General features: G+C 53.2%; 1 protein-coding gene and 1 long non-coding RNA gene across 3 annotated transcripts; both read left to right on the top strand.

Moving 5' to 3' along the window:
- The first annotated feature begins 1,336 nt into the window (after positions 1 to 1,336).
- LOC135270167 (uncharacterized) lies at positions 1,337 to 13,865 on the top strand. 2 transcript variants are annotated; one of them, XR_010338395.1, is made up of 3 exons: positions 1,337 to 1,424; positions 5,333 to 5,403; positions 12,976 to 13,865. It is a non-coding gene; the product is annotated as an uncharacterized LOC135270167 (long non-coding RNA). The 2 variants fall into 2 exon arrangements; XR_010338394.1 differs by lacking the exon at positions 1,337 to 1,424 and adding an exon at positions 4,747 to 4,916.
- Positions 13,866 to 15,784: 1,919 nt separating this feature from the next.
- On the top strand, positions 15,785 to 18,454 carry LRRC10B (leucine rich repeat containing 10B). Its single transcript, XM_012454296.3, has one exon. It carries the CDS (start codon positions 16,041 to 16,043, stop codon positions 16,917 to 16,919), a length of 879 nt encoding a protein of 292 aa, XP_012309719.1. The 5' UTR covers positions 15,785 to 16,040; the 3' UTR covers positions 16,920 to 18,454.
- Positions 18,455 to 19,578: the final 1,124 nt, after the last annotated feature.

Raw genomic sequence — 19,578 nt, 5'->3', positions numbered from 1 at the left:
AGCCTGACCAATATGGTGAAACCATGTCTCCACTAAAAATACAAAAGTTAGCCAGGCGTGGTGGTGGGCGCCTGTAGTCCCAGCTACTTGGGAGGCTGAGGCAGGAGAATTGCTTGAACCTGGGAGGTGGAGGTTGCAGTGAGCCGAGATTGTGCCATTGCACTCCAGCCTGGGTGTCACAAAAAAAAAAAAAAAGAGAGAGAATTAGCTGGGTGTGGTGACATGTGCCTGTAGTCCCAGCTACTCGGGAGGCTGAAGTGGGAGGAGAGCTTGAGCCCAGGAGGTTGAGGCTGTAGTGAGCTATGTTCACGCCACTGCACTCCAGCCTGGGTGACACAGTGAGACCCTGTCTCAAAAAAAACAAAACAAATCCCTTTCCTGAAAGAAGGCCTCCTCTCTATCACAGGTGGGTGATCACCCACATAGCCTGACCTGGAAGGCCGTGGCTGCCCTCGAGGGGGCTAACCCCACTTAACACTCCGTTCCTAAGACCAACTTCTGCCAGGCTCTCCTGGCAGCTGCCTGCTTCTCCCCTCACCTGGTAACCAGGCTTTGGGTGTTCACAGAGTCACTCCTTCCAGGGGGTGACTATTGCAGCTGCTGCCGGAAGCTTCCTGCCCCCTCCCCAGTGGATATTTTTTTAAAGTTGCTGAGATGTCAGGGATGATGATTAACCTTCATTAAGCCCCCACAGCCTGCGGGTGCTGAGAATATTCGTGGGCCCTCACCTTTCCAGCGAGAACACAGAGGGGCCTCCCTCTGGGGGAAGTTTGGGGACGCAGGTGGGTGGGGTGCTGACGGCATTGGTGTGGGAGTGTGGAGCCCAGAGGGCTGGCGGGACAGCAGGTGGGGCGGGTGCTGCGCGCCATGAGATCAGGCCGGGCTTGTGACGCGTGTGGACATGTGTGAGGCTGCTGTTCGTCCGTCATGGCCTGGTGGCGGCTGATGTTGACAGGTGCCATCTGGCCTGGGTCACGTGGTGGCAGGCAGCATCACTGGCTCGTGGGCTTGACAGCTGTCCAGCTGGGAACACAGGGCTCCTGGGAGTGGGGCGGTTAGAGGCATCTGTCTTTGGGAACTGGAGGGCTGGGGGTGGCGGGAGGCCCTGCGTGGGGAGGCTGAGGACGGGGGGGTATGGTACACCCAGACAGATGGTGTGTGAGGCTCTGAATTGGTTCCCCGGTCTCCTCTCTGACCATCTGGAGGGCCCCCCATTCCCGAGGAACTGTTCCCGGAACAAGCAAGTATGCAAGGGCAGAGGATGAATTTCAGACACAGGAGCCCCCACTGAGGGCCCCTGTTGAAGGGTCAGAGGGGGCTGGCAGGGCCTGAGGGACATCCTACCATGCCTTGCTTCCTCCCCATGCTGCTGCAGATGGGCTCTGCCCAGGACCTTTGTGATGGGCTGGTCACCCTGACCAGAGGTGAGGCGACCTGCCCGAAGCCATGTGGTGCCGGCTCCGTGAGCACGCTTGCACTCTCTTCTGAATCCCAGGCCCGCCCCCACCCGATCACTTCCCTGGGGGTCTCGGATGGGCAGGAATGGGGTCTGGAAACTTCCTGAGAGAGCCAGGCAGTGATAAGTATGAGCTTTGTTTTCTTTTGCTAAAGAAATTAGTGTACTTGTGTGAGAATGTGAACGTTACGTGTTTGTGTGATAGTGTGTGTGAATATGTGAATGGGTGTGTGAGCATACGTGTGTGAGAGCATTAGTGTAAGTGCATGAGTGTGGGACTGAGTATATGTGTCTGAGAGTGTGAGTATATGAGTGTGTGTGAATGTGAGAGTTGTATGTGTAAGTGTATATGTAAGCAGTGTGTGTGTAATGATTGTGTGTATGTGTGCATGTGTAGGTGTGTGAGTGTGAGTGTGTGGGCATACGAGTGTGTGTCTGTGTGTACGTGTCTGTGTGTGTGTATATGTGTGGGTGTGTGTTGGAGTGTGTGGGTATATGAGTGTATGAATGTAAGATTATGTGTATGTGTGAGTGTAAGTGTGTATGTGTGCCTGTGTGTTAGAGTGTGAGTATATGAATGTGTATGAGTGAATATGAATGTATATGTGTGTATGTCTGTGTGTGTGTGTGTATGTATGACTGTGGATGTGAGTGTGTAAGAATATGTGAGTATACTTGAGTGTATGTGTGTGTGAGTGTGGGCATATGAGTGCGTGTGTGAGTGTATGTGTGTGTAGGTTTGTGTTAGTGTGGGATATGAATATGTGTATGAGTGTATAATTATGAGTGTGTGTCTGTGTACGTGTCTCTGTGTGGGTGTAAGTATACGTGTTGTTGGAGTATGAGTGTATGAGTGTACATGAGTGAATAGTGTGTATGTGTATGTGAGTGTATATGTGTGTGTATATCTGTATATGTGGGTGTGTGAATGTGGAGTGTGTATGAGTGTATGTGTGAGTATATGTGTGTATGTGAGTGTGAATGTATATGTGTGTATATATATGTGTGTATGTATGGGGTGTGTGTGTGAAGTGTGTATGAGTGTGTATGTGAATGTGTATGTGTGAGTGTATATGTGTGTATGTGTGGGGGTGTTTGAGTGTGTGGTGTAAATGAGTGTGTATGTGTGAGAGTATATGTGTGTATGTGAGTGTGAATGCATGTGTATGTGTGGGTGTGTGTATGAGTGTGGAGTGTGTATGAGTGTATGTGTGAGTGTATGAGTGTGGAATGTGTATGAGTGTGTGTATGTGTGAGTGTATGTGTGTATGTGAGTGTGAATGTATGTGTGTGTATGAGTGTGGAGTGTGTATGAGTGTGAGTGTATGAGTGTGGAGTGTGTATGAGTGTGTGTATATGTGAGTGTATGTGTGTATGTGAGTGTGAATGTATGTGTGTGTATGAGTGTGGAGTGTGTATGAGTGTGTGTATGTGTGAGTGTATGTGTGTATGTGTGGGGGTGTGTGAGTGTATGTGTGAGTGGACGTGAGAGTGTGTGAGAATGCATGTGTGTGAGTGTGTGAGAGTGTGAGGATGGAGAGCATGTGAGTGTGTGTCTTTAGTGTCCCAGAAAGCCAGGGCGGGAAGGTGTGTGTGTCGTTCATCTGGCCGAGGCTTGGGTGAGACGCTGAAGGAGCTGTGCTCAGGAAAGGCTATGTGAGCCCTTGGGCCAAGCAGCCTCCTAAGGGGCCTGATGACAAGGTGTGGTCCTTCTGGTCAGATGGCCTTGCAGCAGAGCCATGTTCTCCTGGTGGGCTCTGGCACTGGGGGTGAGGGCTGGCATTGGAGAACACGGCAAACTGCCTCCTGAGCACAGAACTGCATTGGGTAGAGTGAGGCTCCTGGTAGGACAGTGGAAGTGGAGGCAGGAGGAGAGTGATCATCCGTCTCCCTGAGTGGTCACAGGCTGATGAGTTTTGACCATGGAGGCTATCAGCCAGAGTTCATTGCAAGCAACAGAAACCAGATCTGGCTAATTTAAGCAGAAAGGAATTTTTTTTTTTCTTTTAGACAGAGTTTTGCTCTTGTTGCCCAGGCTGGAGTGCAATGGTGCGATCTCGGCTCACTGCAACTTCCACCTCCTGGGTTCAAGCAATTCTCCTGCCTCAGCCTCCCAAGTAGCTGGGATTACAGGCATGTGCCACCAGGCCTGGCTAATTTTGTGTTTTCAGTAGAGACGGAGTTTCTCCATGTTGGTCAAGCTGGTCTTGAACTCCCGACCTTAGGTGATCTGCCCACCTCAGTCCCTCTACGTGTTGGGATTACAGGTGTGAGCCTCTGTGCCTGGCCAAGGAATTTATTAAAAGGACTTGGTCACTCACAGAATTGTCAAGTGGACCTGAGAATAAAACTTAGCACCCACCCAGCCAGGAACCACAGAGAAAACCACCCCATGGCCCTGGGCCCACAAAGCTCCCAGGCCTCCCCACCGCTGCTTCTTGGCCACAGCCCCTGCCACCCTCAGGAGGGATCTGCATGATCCCTTCTGCTCAGCAGTCCTCATTTCCCATTCCAATCTGACGTGGGTGTATCTGGGGGCGACTTCCAGGTCACAGGCTTCCACCCCACTTGCAAGGGATGCTGGGAAAGTGAGCTTCCAGTGTTCTCAGCTGCTTGGGAGGAGAGTGGGTTCTGTTTTGAAAGGAAGGTGGATTCTCCAGCATAGCCAGGGGCTTCAGAGGCTGGGAGGCCCAAAGAATTCAAATGTCCTTCCCACTAGGGTTCCCATCACTAAAAAGGGCATTTGTGGGGTGCTTTCTGTGAGCAGGGGGCTGTAGGCGCTTCTACACACTGTTAAAACTCGTACTCTGAATGAAGAGACCCCCCCGAACAGGCTTTGTGTGAGCAACATGACTGTTTATTCACCTGGGTGCGGGTGGGCTGAGTCCGAAAAGAGAGTCAGCAGAGGGTGGTGGGATAGGAGTTGGTGTTACAGGTTTGGGGTAGGCAGTGGAAAGTTACAGAAGTTACAGTTTAGGGTGGTTTTTTGCAAGCTGAGAGGGGGTTGTAGGTTTGCAAGCTGGGAGGGGGCCGTAAGGTCTGGAGTCATGAGGTTGACCAAGGTCAATTACAAAGTCCAGTGGCCTTATCAATTGAGGCCAGAATAAGAAACAATTGGAGAATGTCTCAAGTTAGTTAGGCTCCGCAGGGGTTGATCTTTCTTCCACTTTTCATGGTCTTCCAGTTACTTCAGGTTTTCTAATTCCGGAAAGCCCTCCAGAGGTGTACGTGCAGGTCATGGGGATCGCCATAGCGTCCATGGCACCGTCAGTCAGCCTAAAAGACCTTACACACACCTAGGGAGTTTGCTGTCGGCCTGTAAAGACCCTTTATGGAACATGGATCAAAGGTGCCGTTCCTTGAGATGCCTTAACTCCAGTGTAGGATCCTGGTGTCAAAAGGAACCTTTAGATATGGCCCCACTGTACATGGCATGATGTGTATAGCCAGAACAAAGCAGGTATATGTGAGTAGGAACTTCATAAGCCATACTCAAGAGCTCAAAGGTGTATCTGGGGGCCGGGCACTGTGGCTCACGCCTGTAATCCCAGCACTTCAGGTGCCCAAGGCAGGTGGATCACCTGAGGTCAAGAGTTCGAGATCAGCCTGACCAATATGGCAAAACCCTGTCTCTACTGAAAATACAAAAATTAGCTGGACATGGTGGCATATACCTGTAATCCCAGCTACTTGGGAGTCTGAGGCAGGAGAATCCTTGAACCTGAGAGGCAGAGGTTGCAGTGAGCTGAGTTCATACCATTGCACTCTAGCCTGGGTGACAAAAAAAAATAGTGTATTTTGGTTTATTAGTCTGGATTTAGCAAAGATGTGGACTCCCCCAGCCTGATCTCGGCTACACCTGTGTCTGTCTTGCAGGTGTGGAAACTTCTGGATGCTTCCCCTTGTGAGTTCACCTCTGTGTCTACTACTGAGGCCTCTCCATACAGGTAGAGTGACTTGTGGTGTAGCAGGAGCGGCTGTGGGAAACAGAGCTCTCGAACACCGAATGGGGAAGGAAGGAGTTTATTATTATTATTATTATTATGGCCGGGAGCCGGGCGATGGTTCCAAATTACCCAGCTCATCTAACAAAGGAAGGTTCTGTCATTATAAAGGCTTACACTCCAGATATTACACATAGAGGAATTTTAGGTTTATAGCCTTAGAAATCATGATTGAAAGGGTTTTGGATTTACAGCTTTAGGAATCACATGTGAAAAGGTTTCTGGGTTTTGCAGCTTTAGAAATTACGTATGAAAAGGGTTTCCGGTTTACAGTTTTAGGAATCACATGTGAAAAGGTTCTGGTCTCTGGATGGAGGTTTGATCTTGTTTTAAGTAAAAACAGTGTCTTCCGGAGAGTTTCCCCGATACCAAGCGTGTTATTTACAGGAAGGTAAATTCAGGAGGTGCCAGTTGGCCAGTCTTTTCTTCTACTGAAATGCATTGTGGAAGTCGAGGGGGCAGCTGACCCCAGATGCCTGGGTCTCCTTCCTCAGTGGGAGGCCTGTTACATCCTCAGGCCACACCTGGTAAGGGAAGTGCAGGTGGGTCCCTGCTGCCCTGGTGTCCCCCAAATATACATGGGGGTATATGCCTTTTCTAATGCCACCCCAGGGGGTATATACCTTTTTTAATGCCATCCACTCAGATGGGGCTGATGACTCATTTTAGGTCTGGCATCTGTGTTTAGGGGTGCTGCTTGCCCCTTCTCCCCACCTGCTGCTTGAGCCTTAATTTCCTTTTGGGTGGTATTTTCTGGGATGACGCATCCTTCCCCTCTCCAGGGCTTATGGCATCAGCTCTCCGCTCTCGAAGTTCAAAGCCAAGCTTTTTTGGCTCTGCACAAACGATTTCTCTTTCAAAACCCGGTTCTTGTAAGGGTATAGTCTCAGCTCTGGATTTCAAAGCCTCTTTTGCAACTCAAAGCCAAGGATTTGACGCTTTGTTCTGGGTTCCCCTGGAGAGCAGGGAATATAGGAAACCAACTTAGCATATGAATGCAAGTCAATGGATATAAGAAATTGTCTACAGTGGAATAAGTTAGTATCTCAAAATGACAGCACTCAGCTCCCATACGCTGTCACTGATTCTTTGTGATAATCCTTCTAAGAAGGATGATTTTGCCCAATCCAGAGCTAAGACTAGGGTGAGGGGAGCAAGAAGTGCCAAAAACATTGTCTCCATAATTAAGTAATAGTTTGATGCAATCATTGTAAAAGTAAAAATTATTGCCAAAAATCCATGATGAACAAAAATCAAAATTTTAAATAAAGATGAGATTTGTAGGCCAGACACGGTGGCTCACGTCTGTAATCCCAGCACTTTGGGAGGCCGAGGCGGGTGGACCACAAGGTCAGGAGTTCGTGACCAGCCTGGCCAACACGAGGAAACCCCATCTCTACTAAAAATACAAAAATTAGCTGGGTGTGGTGGTAGGCACCTTGTAATCCCAGCTACCTGGAAGGCTGAGGCCGGAGAATCGATTGAACCCGGAAGGCAGAGGTTGCAGTGAGCTGAGATCGCGCTGCTGCACTCCAGCCTGAGCAACAAAGAGCAAAACTCCATCTCAAAAAAAACAAAAAAAAAGATGAGATTAGTGTTACTGATTTTTCCTTTGCCTGAAGGTTCCAATAATGGCTCCACACAGCATTGGTTCTGATCTGGTCTTTATGGAGCTCACATCTTAGTACATTGGAAACAGACTTCGAGCAAATCTTTCACAGTTATTATTTATTTAGTATGATTGGAATAAGTACTTTGAAGGAGAAATGTGGGCGCTCAAGCATCTATAACAGGGGCTTGACATGCTCTGGAAGGTCCTGGAAGGGAAGTGTGTTAGTCTGTTCTGGCATTGCTATGAAGAAATACCTGATGCTGGGTAATTTATAAAGAAAAGACAGGGCCGGGTGCGGTGGCTCACGCCTGTAATCCCATCACTTTGGGAGGCCGAGGCGGGTGGATCACAAGGTCAAGAGATCGAGACCATCCTGGTCAACATGGTGAAACCCCGTCTCTAGTAAAAATACAAAAATTAGCCGGGCATGGTGGCGCATGCCTGTAGTCCCAGCTACTCGGGAGGCTGAGGCAGGAGAATTGCTTGAACCAGGAGGCGGAGATTGCGGTGAGCCGAGATCGAGCCATTGCACTCCAGCCTGGGTAACAAGAGCAAAACTCCATCTCAAAAAAAAAAAAAAGAAGAAAAGAAAAGACAGGCCGAGCATGTTGGCTCACGCCTGTAATCCCAGCACTCTGGGAGGCCGAGGAGGGTGTGTCATCTGAGGTCAGGAGTTCAAGACCAGCCTGGTCAACATGGTGAAACCCCATCTCTACTAAAAATAGTAAAATTAGCCAGGTATGGTGGCGTATGCCTGTAGTCCCAGCTACTCAGGAGGCTGAGGCAGGATAATCACTTGAACCCGGGAGGTGGAGCTTGCAGTGAGCTGAGACTGCTCCATTGCACTCAAGCCTGGGCAATAAGAGTGAAACCTCCATCTCAAAGAAAAAGAAAAAAGAAAGAAAAGAAAAGACGTTTATTTTGACTCATGGTTCTACAGGCTGCCCAGGAAGCATGGTGCCGTATCTGCACCTGGTGAGGGCTTCAGGGAGTTTACAGTCCTAGCAGAAGCTAAAAGGGAGGGGCATTATCAGTTGGTGAGAGAGGGAACAAGAGACAGGAGGGGAAGGTCCCAGACTCCTAAACAACCAGATCTTGAGTGAGCTGAGCAAGAATTCACTCAACACCAAGGGGACAGTGCTAAGCCATTCATGAGGGATCTGCCTCCGTGACCCTAATACCTCCACTAGGCTCCATGACCAGCACCGGGCATTACATATTTTCTTCTTTTTCTTTTTTTGAGATGGAGTTTTGCTCTTGTTGCCCAGGCTGGGTGGAGTGGAATGGTGTGATCTCGGCTCACTGCAACCTCTACCTCCCGGGTTCAAGCAATTCTCTTGCCTCAGCCTCCAGAATAGCTGGGATTGCAAGCGTGCACCACCATGCCTGGCTAATTTTTGTCCTTTTAGTAGAGACACGGTTTCACCACGTTGGCCAGTCTGTTCTTGAACTTCTGACCTCAGATGATCTGCCCGTCTTGGCCTCCTAAATTGCTGGGATTACAGGCGTGAACTGCCGTGCCCAGCCAGGAATCACATTTCAACATGAGATGTGAAGGGGACAACATCCACACCATATCAGGAGGTTTCAGCTGAGACCATAAGGATGAGTAGTATGAGCCAGGCAGAGTGGGAAGAAGAGGATTCCATGCAGAGGCACTGGCGTGTCCAAAGGTCCTGGGGTAGAAAGAAGCTGGTCAGGTTACCACATCTCCCAGTGGTGACTCAGAGATCCGGGATCCATTCCATCCTTAACATCACAGTAGATAGGGAGTGGAGGGCTGTGCACTGATGTGGCATGTTTCACTTCTGCCCACGTCTATTCGCCCAGCGCTCGTCCCAGGGTCTTATCCTCTGGGTTAGGAAAACTAGTTTTACTGAGGGCTCAGGAAGAAGAGGGGCACTGAAGTTCCTCACTCTCAGTAGCCTCTGCCACAGAGGGACCGGGCCAGACAAGCCCTTGGTAGTGTTGGTTGGGACCTGGATCTATATTCTTGGAGCAGATGATCTGATTTGCATTTGGTCACAGATCCAAGAAGGTATTAACATAAAGAGCTGCTGCCAGCCATGACCCCAGCGTTCCTCCCAGGAGGAAGGAGTCATCCTGTCCACTTTGTAGCATCGTGGCCTAACAGAACCCGTTAGGATGGTCAGATTTCCATCCACAACATGGAGGCGTGGCCTTGGGCACCAGTCAGCTTCTCCCCTTCCTCACACTCCCATGACCTCTGTTGCTCCAGCTCTGGTGTCTCTCAGGGGGACCTGAGAGGACTCTCAGCTTTCAATAGTTCAGGCAGGTAACTTGCAGAGCTAGGGTTCCAGGTAAATATGATCCCCGGGCTATGCCTGGGCTCTGGTTTCTTAGGCAGGGTGGGAGGAGTAGGTGGCAGTGGCTGAGCCAGCCTGGTGCATTTGGCTATCCACTGATGGGCTCAGGCCAATGGTGGGCCAGAGACTGCCTGGAGTTTGCTATCAGATAAACCCTGAGCCCAGATCATAGGCCTAGGATAGCCCAGGACCTGGGGCCCTCTTTTTTTTTTTTTTTTTTGAGACCGAGTTTCGCGCTTGTTACCCAGGCTGGAGTGCAATGGCGCGATCTCGGCTCACCGCAACCTCCGCCTCCTGGGTTCAGGCAATTCTCCTGCCTCAGCCTCCTGAGTAGCTGGGATTACAGGCACGCGCCACCGTGCCCAGCTAATTTTTTGTATTTTTAGTAGAGACGGAGTTTCACCATGTTGACCAGGATGGTCTCGATCTCTTGACCTCGTGATCCACCCACCTCGGCTTCCCAAAGTGCTGGGCTGGGGCCCTCTTTGATCTGTCTTCTGGAACCTGATTTGGGGTTCCTAGGCTTGCCCTGTGGATTTCAGGATACCCTTTAGTTAGGCAAACATATGAGCCCTGGGGCCTGGGATGGGAAAGGGAAGTAGTGTGGCTCTTAGCCGCTCTTGTCCTCCCTGGCAACATCAAAATCTCTGAGGAGGGCACCTCTAGAAATCTCTTTTTTTTTTTTTTTGAGATGTAGTCTAGCTCTGTTGCCCAGGCTGGAGTACAGTGGCACAATCCAGGCTCACTGCAACCTCAGTCTCCCAGGTTCAAGCAATTCTCCTGCCTCAGCCTCCCAAGTAGCTGGGATTACAGGCACCTGCCACCGCGTCTAGCTAATTTTTGTATTTTTATTAGAGATGGGGTGTCCCCATGTTGGCCAGGCTGGTCTCACACTCCTGACCTTGTGATCCACCTACCTCGGCCTCCCAGAGTGCTGAGATTACAAGCAAGAGCCACCATGCCTGGCCACCCCTAGAAATCTTTTTGCTCTTTGCAGGATGGGGGCAAGCATCTGAGCACCTGGGGTGGTTTCTCTAATTTCTCCCAGCCGACAGAGTCAATGAGACGTGGTGGGCAAAGCCCGGGCTTTGCAATAAGATGGTCTGGGTTCGAATCCTGGCTCTGCCCCTTACCGGCTGCGTGACCTTGTAGCTTGGCAGTAGCTGCTTAACCACGTTGAAACTCAAACTACTTAACCTCTGTGAATCTGTTTCTCCATCTGTAGAGTGGGAGGGTGGTGGGGAATACAGTACCTGCCTGGCAGAGCTGTTGTGAAGAATAAATTTGACAACCTGTAGGTGCTCAGTAAATGACAGCTATCATTGTCCTGAGGGAGAGGACCACGAGGAGAGGGGTTAAAGTTGCACAAACTCCTTTCCCCAACACACACACACACACACACACACACACACCCCTTTCCTGCAGCTGCAGCCAAAGCGATCCTGTTAAATGTGTATCCTCTGTGCAAAATTCCCCAGTGACCTCTCACCCAGAGTCAAAGCCAAAGTCCTCACGAAGGACACGGGCCCTCCTCGTCCTGCCCCGTCCTTACTTTCTCTCTCTGATCTCCTTGGCCACCATGCTTCCCCGGCTCCCTGGGCTGGGCCCCTCGTTGCTCCCAAAGGCCCAGGCACACTTTTGCCACAGGGGCTTGGCACTGCCATCTCCACTATCCTGCCCCCAGACATCTGTGTGGCTTGCTCCCTCATCTCCTCTCATCTTTGCTCAATGCCATGGTCTCAATGAAGCCTGCTCTGACCCCTCAGGCTTTTTTGTTTTTGTTTTTGTTTTGAGACGGAGTCTCATTCTGTCACCCAGGCTGGAGTGCAGTGGTGCAATCTCGGCTCACTGCAAACTCCACCTCCCAGGTTCAAGCAATTCTTCTGCCTCAGCCTCCCAAGTAGCTGGGATTACAGGCACCCACTGCCACACCCAGCTAATTTTTGTATTTTTAATAGAGACAAGGTTTCACCATGTTGGTCATTCTGGCCTAGAACTCCTGACCTCAGGTGATCTGCCAGCTTCGGCCTCCAAAGTGCTGGGATTACAGGCATGAGCCAGCACACCTGGCCTTAACCACTCAGTTTTTTTTTTTTTTTTGAGACAGAGTTTCGCTCTTCTTGCCCAGGCTGGAGTGTAATGTGTGATCTCTGTTCACTGCAACCACCTCCTGGGTTCAGGCGATTCTCTTGCCTCAGCCTTCCGAGTAGCTGGGATTATAGGCATGTATCACCACGCCCAGCTAACTTTTTGTATTTTTAGTAGAGACAAGGTTTCACCATGTTGGTCAGGCTGGTCTCGAACTCCTGACCTCGTGATCCGCCTGCCTCGGCCACCCAAAGTGCTAGGATTACAGGCGTGAGCCACTGTGCCCAGCTCTCGCCATTCAGTTTTAAATGACAGCCCCTCCCCACCCTCCACACATTTCTCAGTCTTCCTCTCTCTTTCTTGTAAATTTAACTTTTTATTAACAGAGATGGACTTTCACCATGTTGGCCAGGTTAGTCTTGAACTCCTGGCTTCAAGTGGTCTGCCAAAGCGCTGGGATTACAGGTGTGAGCCACCACGCCTGGCCAGTCTTCCTCCTTTCTTTTCCTGCTTTATTTCTTCCATAGCCTGATCATGACCTGACACGTGTTTTGATGATCTCCACTCGCGTGAATATAAGTTCCACAAAGGCAGGGATTGTTGTCTATTATGTTCACATTCATGGCAGGCCCCAGTGCCTAGGCATAGAAGGGGGTGCTTAGGGTTTGCTGAATGAATACCTGAAAGATGGCGGAACCGAAGTTCTGACTGGTGCAGGTAAGGGGAGTGGGCCATGAAGTGAGGACATCATCACTTTCCTTTTTTGCCAAATGAAGGGCTTGGCCTAGACACCCAAGAGACCGTGAACCTGTGGGAATTGTGCACACCACTGGGTGAGTCTCTGCATCCCAGCACTTTTCGGGAACAAGGGTCTCTAGCTTCTTGCAGACATTGAACAGAGCCTGTGACCTCCCAGAGGAGCTCAGCACCCTCCCAGCGCCACCGTCTTGTAATCGCCTCTAATTGGTTTGAATTCTTGTTTTCTAAGAACCTAAGATGCTAACATCCCATCATCTTATTCAAATCCTAGCAGCCAGGGGGGGTCCTGGCCCCAAGGCAGGGAGGGGAAACCAGAGGGGACTTTGGCAGGGTCAGGGTGTGGGGGCAGTAGTGCTTATGGGGACATTGGAAAGAGGGACAAAGGAGACTCATATGCTATGTGTGCTGTTTTCTTCCCTTTATTTAAAAGAAAATAGGCTTAAAAGCAAGTATGATGAAATGTGAACAATTGTCAGTGCTGGGTACTGGGCATGGGGGTGTTTATCACAGCGTTGTAATTTTCCTATATTTTAAAAAATACAGAGTTGGGGGTGGGCATTCATAGTTACAGCTCATGATTAGTAACAGAGAGGCAGTTTCTGGGGGCCCGGGGGACCTGCACTTTGGACATTTTTGCAGCGTGTGCGGGGGCAGAAGGGCTGGCCAGGGTCTGAGACCCTTGCCTGGAGCTGACAGAGCCCTCTCTCCTCCCCTGCTTCCCTCTCCCAGGTCTCAGTTTCCTGCCTTCCTGGGAAGTGGGGAAAGGCTGAGAGGCCCCGTGCTGGGGGTGAAGCTAATTCATTAGTTACGCCTCAACAAGGACCTGGTGCCTGCAGTGCCAGCATGATTCATCATGATGATTGCCCCACTGCCAGCCTGCGTGGGCCCGGAACGCCAGCACATTTTACCTTTACCCACTGAGAAGGGCCTGGTGGGAGGTGAAGGTACAGGATCTGCGGAGAGCAAGAAAAAGACTCTGAGAAACAAGAGGGCTGGTCCTCCGTGCTCTCAGCCCCAGGAAGTCCTGCCGGGCTGGCACCAGGGTGGAGAGGCTCATGTGGGCTCATGTGGTGCTGCCCATGCCGATGAAGCCCAAGAGGGCAGCCTGGTGCCGGAGTGCCAGCCTGAGCATGTGGCGAGGCTGCTGCGGAGCCTCCACCTGCACAGCCAATATTCCCTCGGTGAAACTGCTTGGGTGTTGGGGGAGGGACTCATCCTCATCCCATTAGCCTGGCTGGGTATTCCCTACCTTTTGGGTCTCTAAAAGTTTCACCTCTTCCAAGAAGTCCTCCTGAATGAGTAGAAAGGAGAGAGCTGGATTGGAACTTAAGCGACATCTGGGAGGAGCCTGAAGCCCCTCTGGCTGGGGCTGAGACTCCTATACCTCAGGTCTGGCGTCTGGGTTCCACCTGGGTCCTCTACCTTGGCCTGGATTCCTGCTTTCGTTTTGCCAGTCTCTCCCAGGATGGAGGTACGTGGCTGGTTCCTGGCTCAGAGCAACATCTGCCTCTGTGCCCCCCCATCACCTGTCTGCCCCTTGACACCTCTTGCCTTATTAGAATTGCTATTGCTCTGCCCTTTCATTCTTTTATCCAACAAATACATATTATCTGAAAAAAGCATGTGCTGAATAATTTCATTTGTGTGGGATTCAAGAACAGGTGAAACTGACCCATGAGGATAGAGGTCAGGATCACAGTTGCCTCTTCGAGGTGGGGATTGACTGCAAGAGGCTTGAGCGAACTCGTGGGGTGATGGAAATGGGACAGGGGTGTGTACATTGTCAGAATGAATCCAAGAGAACACTTAGGATCTGTACAGTGAAAACTGTATGCAATGTTTGCCTCCACTTTTTTTTAATGTTAAAAGTTTTCAGCCAGGTGCAGTGGCTCATGCCTGTAATCCCAGCACTTTGGGAGGCTGAGGCGGGTGGATCACCTGAGGTCAGAAGTTTGAGACCAGCCTGACCAACATGGTGAAACCTTGTCCCTACTAAAACACAAAAATTAGCCGGGCAAGGTGACAGGTGCCTGTAATCTCAGCTATGTGGGAGGCTGAAGCAAGAGAATCACTTGAATCCAGGAGGCGGAGGTTGCAATGAGCCGAGAAAATGCCATTGTACTCCAATCTGGGCAACAAGAGCAAAACTTTGTCAAAAGATAAATAAATAAATAAATAATAAATAAAAATTTTCACTGACTGTCTACTATATGCTCTAGAGCCTGTGCCGGCAGGGAGGGAGATGCACAAACCTGCCTGCCTGGGCAGTTTACATTCCAGTGGGGATGGCTCCCATCCTTGGACTGCGTTGGCAACTGCTCTCTGCCCTTGGGTTGTCCTCCCTCCTTGCCTGCAGTGGGGATGGCAGGGGAGGTGGGCCAGAGGGCAGCATGCTGTCCTGAGGTCACTCCATTCAGCCAGTTACATGGATCACACTAGCCGGGTTCAAGAGAAGGCAGGATGCAGGAGGCTTGGAGCCTGACAATTCAGCTCCCGAGCTGCAACCTCTATGCATTGTGTGACCTTAAGCAGGGCGCCTAATTCCCGTCAGGTCACTTTTCTCATCTTTCATATCGGATTAGAAACACAGGCTCTCGAGTCACACGAACCTGGCTTCGAATCCAGCTGCTCACCAGCTGGGTGACCTTGGGCACTTCACCCAGCTCAGATTGACCCAGTTCAAGTCCTGTCTCTGAGCCTCAGTTTCTCCATCTTTAAAATCGGGGTGATGAAGGTGTCTACCTCATAGGCTGTACCAAGGACCCAACGCAATGCTTTCAGCATAGTGTGGGCACACGTGGGCTCGAAGCCAGTGGCAGCCCGTCCTTTTCTGCCAGGAGCTCCGGCAGAAGGACTCTGGATGGGAGGTGAGGGGAGAGGGCAGGAGGGAACGGCTGGAGACACGGAATGAGAGTGGTCATGATTGGTGGCTCGGAGGCGTTCACGTGTCCCAGTCCCCTGTCCACCGCAGCCACACACAGACCATGAGCTTCGGTGGAGGGATCGTGGCAGGGGAGAAGGGTGTGAGTGTAGCAATGAGGAAGCTGTGGGGCAATTAGGCAGGGCGGGGCCAAGTCTTGGGTCCGGGTAAAACCAGCAGACATGAAAAGGGCGGGACAGTAACAGTTTCGAGTTACTATACTGAAGTGACCCCAGTAGGGAGGCTGGCCGCACGCCGCTGGACGTGAATGGCCGGCGGTGACCGCGCCCCTCAGCCCTTCCTTGTGAGCCTCTAGTTCAGAGTCTTTGGTCCACAGCCGGTGTTTCCTCCCTCTTAGACCCGCGGCTCTGGGGCGCACACCAAACGGCGTCGGGTCTCAGGGCCAGGCTTGGCTCGAGGGGAATCCCTCGGTTTGCGCTTGCTCTGCGGTGGGCTGGATGGGCAGGTAGGGGGCGGGCTCCGGCGCTGGGACCCCGCTCGGGTGGCGCCTTGGCCCCGCCCCGCCCCGCCCACCCTCCGCCTCATTGGCAGCCGCACGCGCGTCGGGGTTGCCAGGGCGACGGGTCGCTAAGCTGCGAGTCAGCGCGAACCCTATTCAGTCGGCCTCCGGCGGAGGCAGCGGGGGAGGCCCGAGGGCGGGCGGCTGAGCGCGGCGCGCGGCGGCGGGGCCCCAAGCGGGCGCCTCCTCCCGGCCCGGCACGGCCCCCCTCCCGGCGCGGGGGCAGGCCGGGGCGGGGGGCCCGGGGGCCGGCGCGGCTCCGGCCCCGTCGGGGCGGCCGTGGGGCGGCCGGGGCGGGGCGATGCCGGGCGGTGGCGGTGGCGGTGTTGGCGGCCCCGGCCGGGGCCCGTGACCATGGGCATCGCCGAGTCCACGCCGGATGAGCTGCCGTCGGACGCGGAGGAGCAGTTGCGCAGCGGCGAGCAGCAGCTGGAGCTGAGCGGGCGGCGGCTGCGGCGGCTGCCCAGCGCCGTGTGCGCGCTGAGCCGCCTGCAGAAGCTGTATGTGAGCGGCACGGGGCTGCGCGAGCTGCCCGAGGAGATCGAGGAGCTGCGCGAGCTGCGCATCCTGGCGCTGGACTTCAACAAACTCGAGCGCCTGCCTGACGGCCTGTGCCGCCTGCCGCGCCTCACGCGCCTCTACCTGGGCGGCAACCGGCTGCTGGCGCTGCCCGCGGACTTCGCGCAGCTGCAGAGCCTGCGCTGCCTCTGGATCGAGGGCAACTTCTTGCGGCGCTTCCCGCGGCCGCTGCTGCGCCTGGTGGCGCTGCAGTCGCTCCAGATGGGCGACAACCGGCTGCGCGCGCTGCCGGCCGAGCTGCCGCGCATGACGGGCTTGCGTGGCCTCTGGCTCTACGGCAACCGCTTCGAGGAGTTCCCGCCCGCGCTGCTGCGCATGGGCCGCCTGCACATCCTCGACCTCGACCGCAACCGCCTAGGCGGCTTCCCCGACCTGCACCCGCTACGCGCGCTGCGGGTCTTCTCCTACGACCACAACCCCGTTACCGGGCCCCCGCGCGTCGCGGACACCGTGTTCCTCGTGGGCGAGGGCGCCGTCGAGCGCATGGCGGAGCGCGACGAGCCCACGCCCCGGCCTCCGCCCCGGCGCCCAGCACGCGCCTTTGAGGATGAGGAGGAGGAAGACCTGCTCATAGGCGGCGCTGGCTCCCGGACTCTGGGCGCCCCCGGGGACAGCCTCCGCGCCCTGGAAGCCGCTCCAGGACTGGGCACTTGAGCCTCTGTTTTGGCTGATGGGCGTCGGCCACTCTGAGAGGAGGGGCTCTGGGAAGCTTTGGCTGCGTAGGCCTGCGGGATCGGTGGGCCCCTACTTGGGGCAATGGAGGGGCCACTTTTGGCGAGCTGCCGGGCACTGGCAGGCCCGGGGCTCATCTTCAGACACTCCTAGGTAGTAAGAGGACTGACTGCCCCCTGGCTGATCTGTGGGCAATTGTCAGACCAAGAAGTCTGGGCTGGGTCCAGTACCCAATGGAGCCACTGATAGCACAGGAGCCAGCTTCCTTCTGGAACCAGGGTCACTGAGGACCACAGAATCGTCACGTCTTGCTGAGTCTGGATGCAGGGCACCCACTACCCTCCCACCTTCTGGGGTTTGGATCTTCTGGGCCCACCCTTTCTAGGGCAGGAGCCGCTGCCTCTGGGGTGGACTGCCCTTGGGAAGAAGGCTTGGCCTGGGGGCAGGGGCTTGGTGCTCGAGACAGAAGTGGGAAACAGATGGAGGCCCCAACACCGAAGCTGCCCTCACCCCTCCACCAGGGCTGATCGTACATACCTCCCTCCCCGGCCCCCTGAGATTTGTATGGGGCACAGAAGGCAAGGGGTCACCCCCACCCTATATTCTGTTCTCTTCTCTAAGCATGTGCCTGGAATCTTGCTGGGAAAAAGAGCGCCCCCCTCCCCCTCCCCATAGCCTGAGCCTTCCAGCTCTCAAATTGAAAAGAAGCCACCGTGCCTCCAGGGCCTCCTGCACCGCAGAGAGGGGCTCTCTGCTCTGGGAGGCAGCTCAGCACCTCTCCCACGGCTTGCACTCTCCTTTCCCTTAAATGGGCACGGCCAGGGTGGCTGGCACGGGACTGGCACTCTGTACCTCCACTCCGTCACCAGGGACTGCCCCGAGGGGGTGAGGAGAGGGGCCTCGCTTTGCAATTCCCAGAGCCAGATCTTCCTCATCCAAGCAATAACAGGAAGAGGGGGCCAGGGCCAAGGACACTCAGGGACACTGTTGGGGCAGGGGCCCCACATGGTAATGTTTTCTTTAGGGAGAAGAAAAAAATAACTGGCTGTAAACATAAATTCTATTTCTTGGAGAAGGAATGTGCGTTTCCCACGTGCCTGTTTATTTATAAGCCCTGGGAGCACCGGAACCCACTGCTATGGGGACCCTGGGCTCCCTCTGGCACTGCCCCCGCCCATGTGCCCCCCTCTCTGTGTCAGACCAACCCTGCTAACTGTTGTGTGCTGTCTTTCTGGGAACAAATGCTGTCGTCAGGGGTGGCTTTTGCCCCTCGGGGCTGCTCTCCTATCTTGCGGAATCTCACAGCTTGGTTCTGCAGAAGATTCTGTATGTTTTTGAATCACCCTCAAGCTGGGCTGAACTTTCCCTCCTCTTTCACTGGCACTGCCCCGCCTCTCCCTCCGTGACTCTAGGTTTGCCTCCCTCCATCTCTCTCGCTCCATTTTCCTTTCTCCTTTTTAGTCTCTTTGCTCTGTTTTGGCATTTCTTTCCCCCCTTGTTGTTCAGGAAAATAATAAATAACGATTTAAAGAAAGGAAGAAAATTGTAAAACCTCACGCATGGAGGCCCATCTCCCCTGAGAAGATCCTGCCAGGCCTCCGTCACCATGGCAACAGGGGCTGATGTCATACCAGGCCAAAAGGTCAGGCCCTGCCCAGCAGTTCTGCTGGCACACAGGGCTAGGCCCTGGCTAAGGAGGAGGCTGGGCATGGATCTGGGCAGTCAGCTTGCAAATGAGAGTGAAGGCCTTGAATGGACAGAAGGAGGTGGTGGGTGGGGAAGATCGGTGGCTGCCTCCTTCCCAAGGAGGAAGAGGGTCTGGGGCCTGGCTGCTGAAGACCTTGTCTCTCCCAGAGTTCCCCATGTTGGGGCCCTCCAGGGGTCTGGAAAGTTGGAGAAAGTCATTTGAGAGATGATCACTCAGGTGGGAGCTGCAGCTGACTGGGGACTGTCTTCTTGACCTGCCACTTGTATCACGGCATAGGGAAAATACCCCTAGACCTAGAATCAGAAGGCAGGTCTTCCAGGCCTAGTTCTGCTATTGACTAAGTGATCTTGAGCAAATCATGATCCCCCTGAGCCTTAGCTTCTTCATCTATACACAAGGAGTTGTGTTTATTCGTTTATTTATATTTCATTTTTTTCTGAGACAAGTCTCGCTCTATTGCCTAGGCTGGAGTGCAGTGGCTCGATCTTGGCTCACTGCAATCTTTGCCTCCCGAGTTCAAGTGATTCTCCTGCCTTAGCCTCCTGAGTAGCTGGGATTATAGGTGCGCACTGCCATGTCTGGTTAACTTTTGTATTTTTAGTAGAGATGGGGTTTCACCATGTTGGCCAGGCTGGTCTCGAACTCCTGACCTCAGGTGATCTGCCTGCCTCAGCTTCCTAAAGTGCTGGGATTACAGGCATGAATCACCATGCCTGGCCCAAGGAGTTGGGTTTATTTAGAGCTGATCCTGCAGCTCAATACCTCATGCAAGGTGTTTGTCTACCTTCCTTTCATGCAAATCTTTTTTTTTTTTTTTCAGACAAGAGTCTTGTTCTGTTGCCCAGGCTGGAGTGCAGTGGTGTGATCTTGGCTCACTACAACCTTCACCACCTGGTTCAAGCAATTCTCCTGTCTCAGCCTCCCAAGTAGCTG

This window comes from Aotus nancymaae, unplaced genomic scaffold (assembly GCF_030222135.1).
Source record: "Aotus nancymaae isolate 86718 unplaced genomic scaffold, 86718_ANA_hifiasm-v0.15.2.pri h1tg000059l, whole genome shotgun sequence".
Classification (NCBI taxonomy): Eukaryota; Metazoa; Chordata; class Mammalia; order Primates; family Aotidae; genus Aotus; species Aotus nancymaae.
This window is presented reverse-complemented; position numbering and strand designations above follow the sequence as displayed.

Bases quoted from the DNA above. Each gene is read 5' to 3' on its own strand.
- LRRC10B (XM_012454296.3), top strand. From the start codon at position 16,041: ATGGGCATCGCCGAGTCCACGCCGGATGAGCTGCCGTCGGACGCGGAG.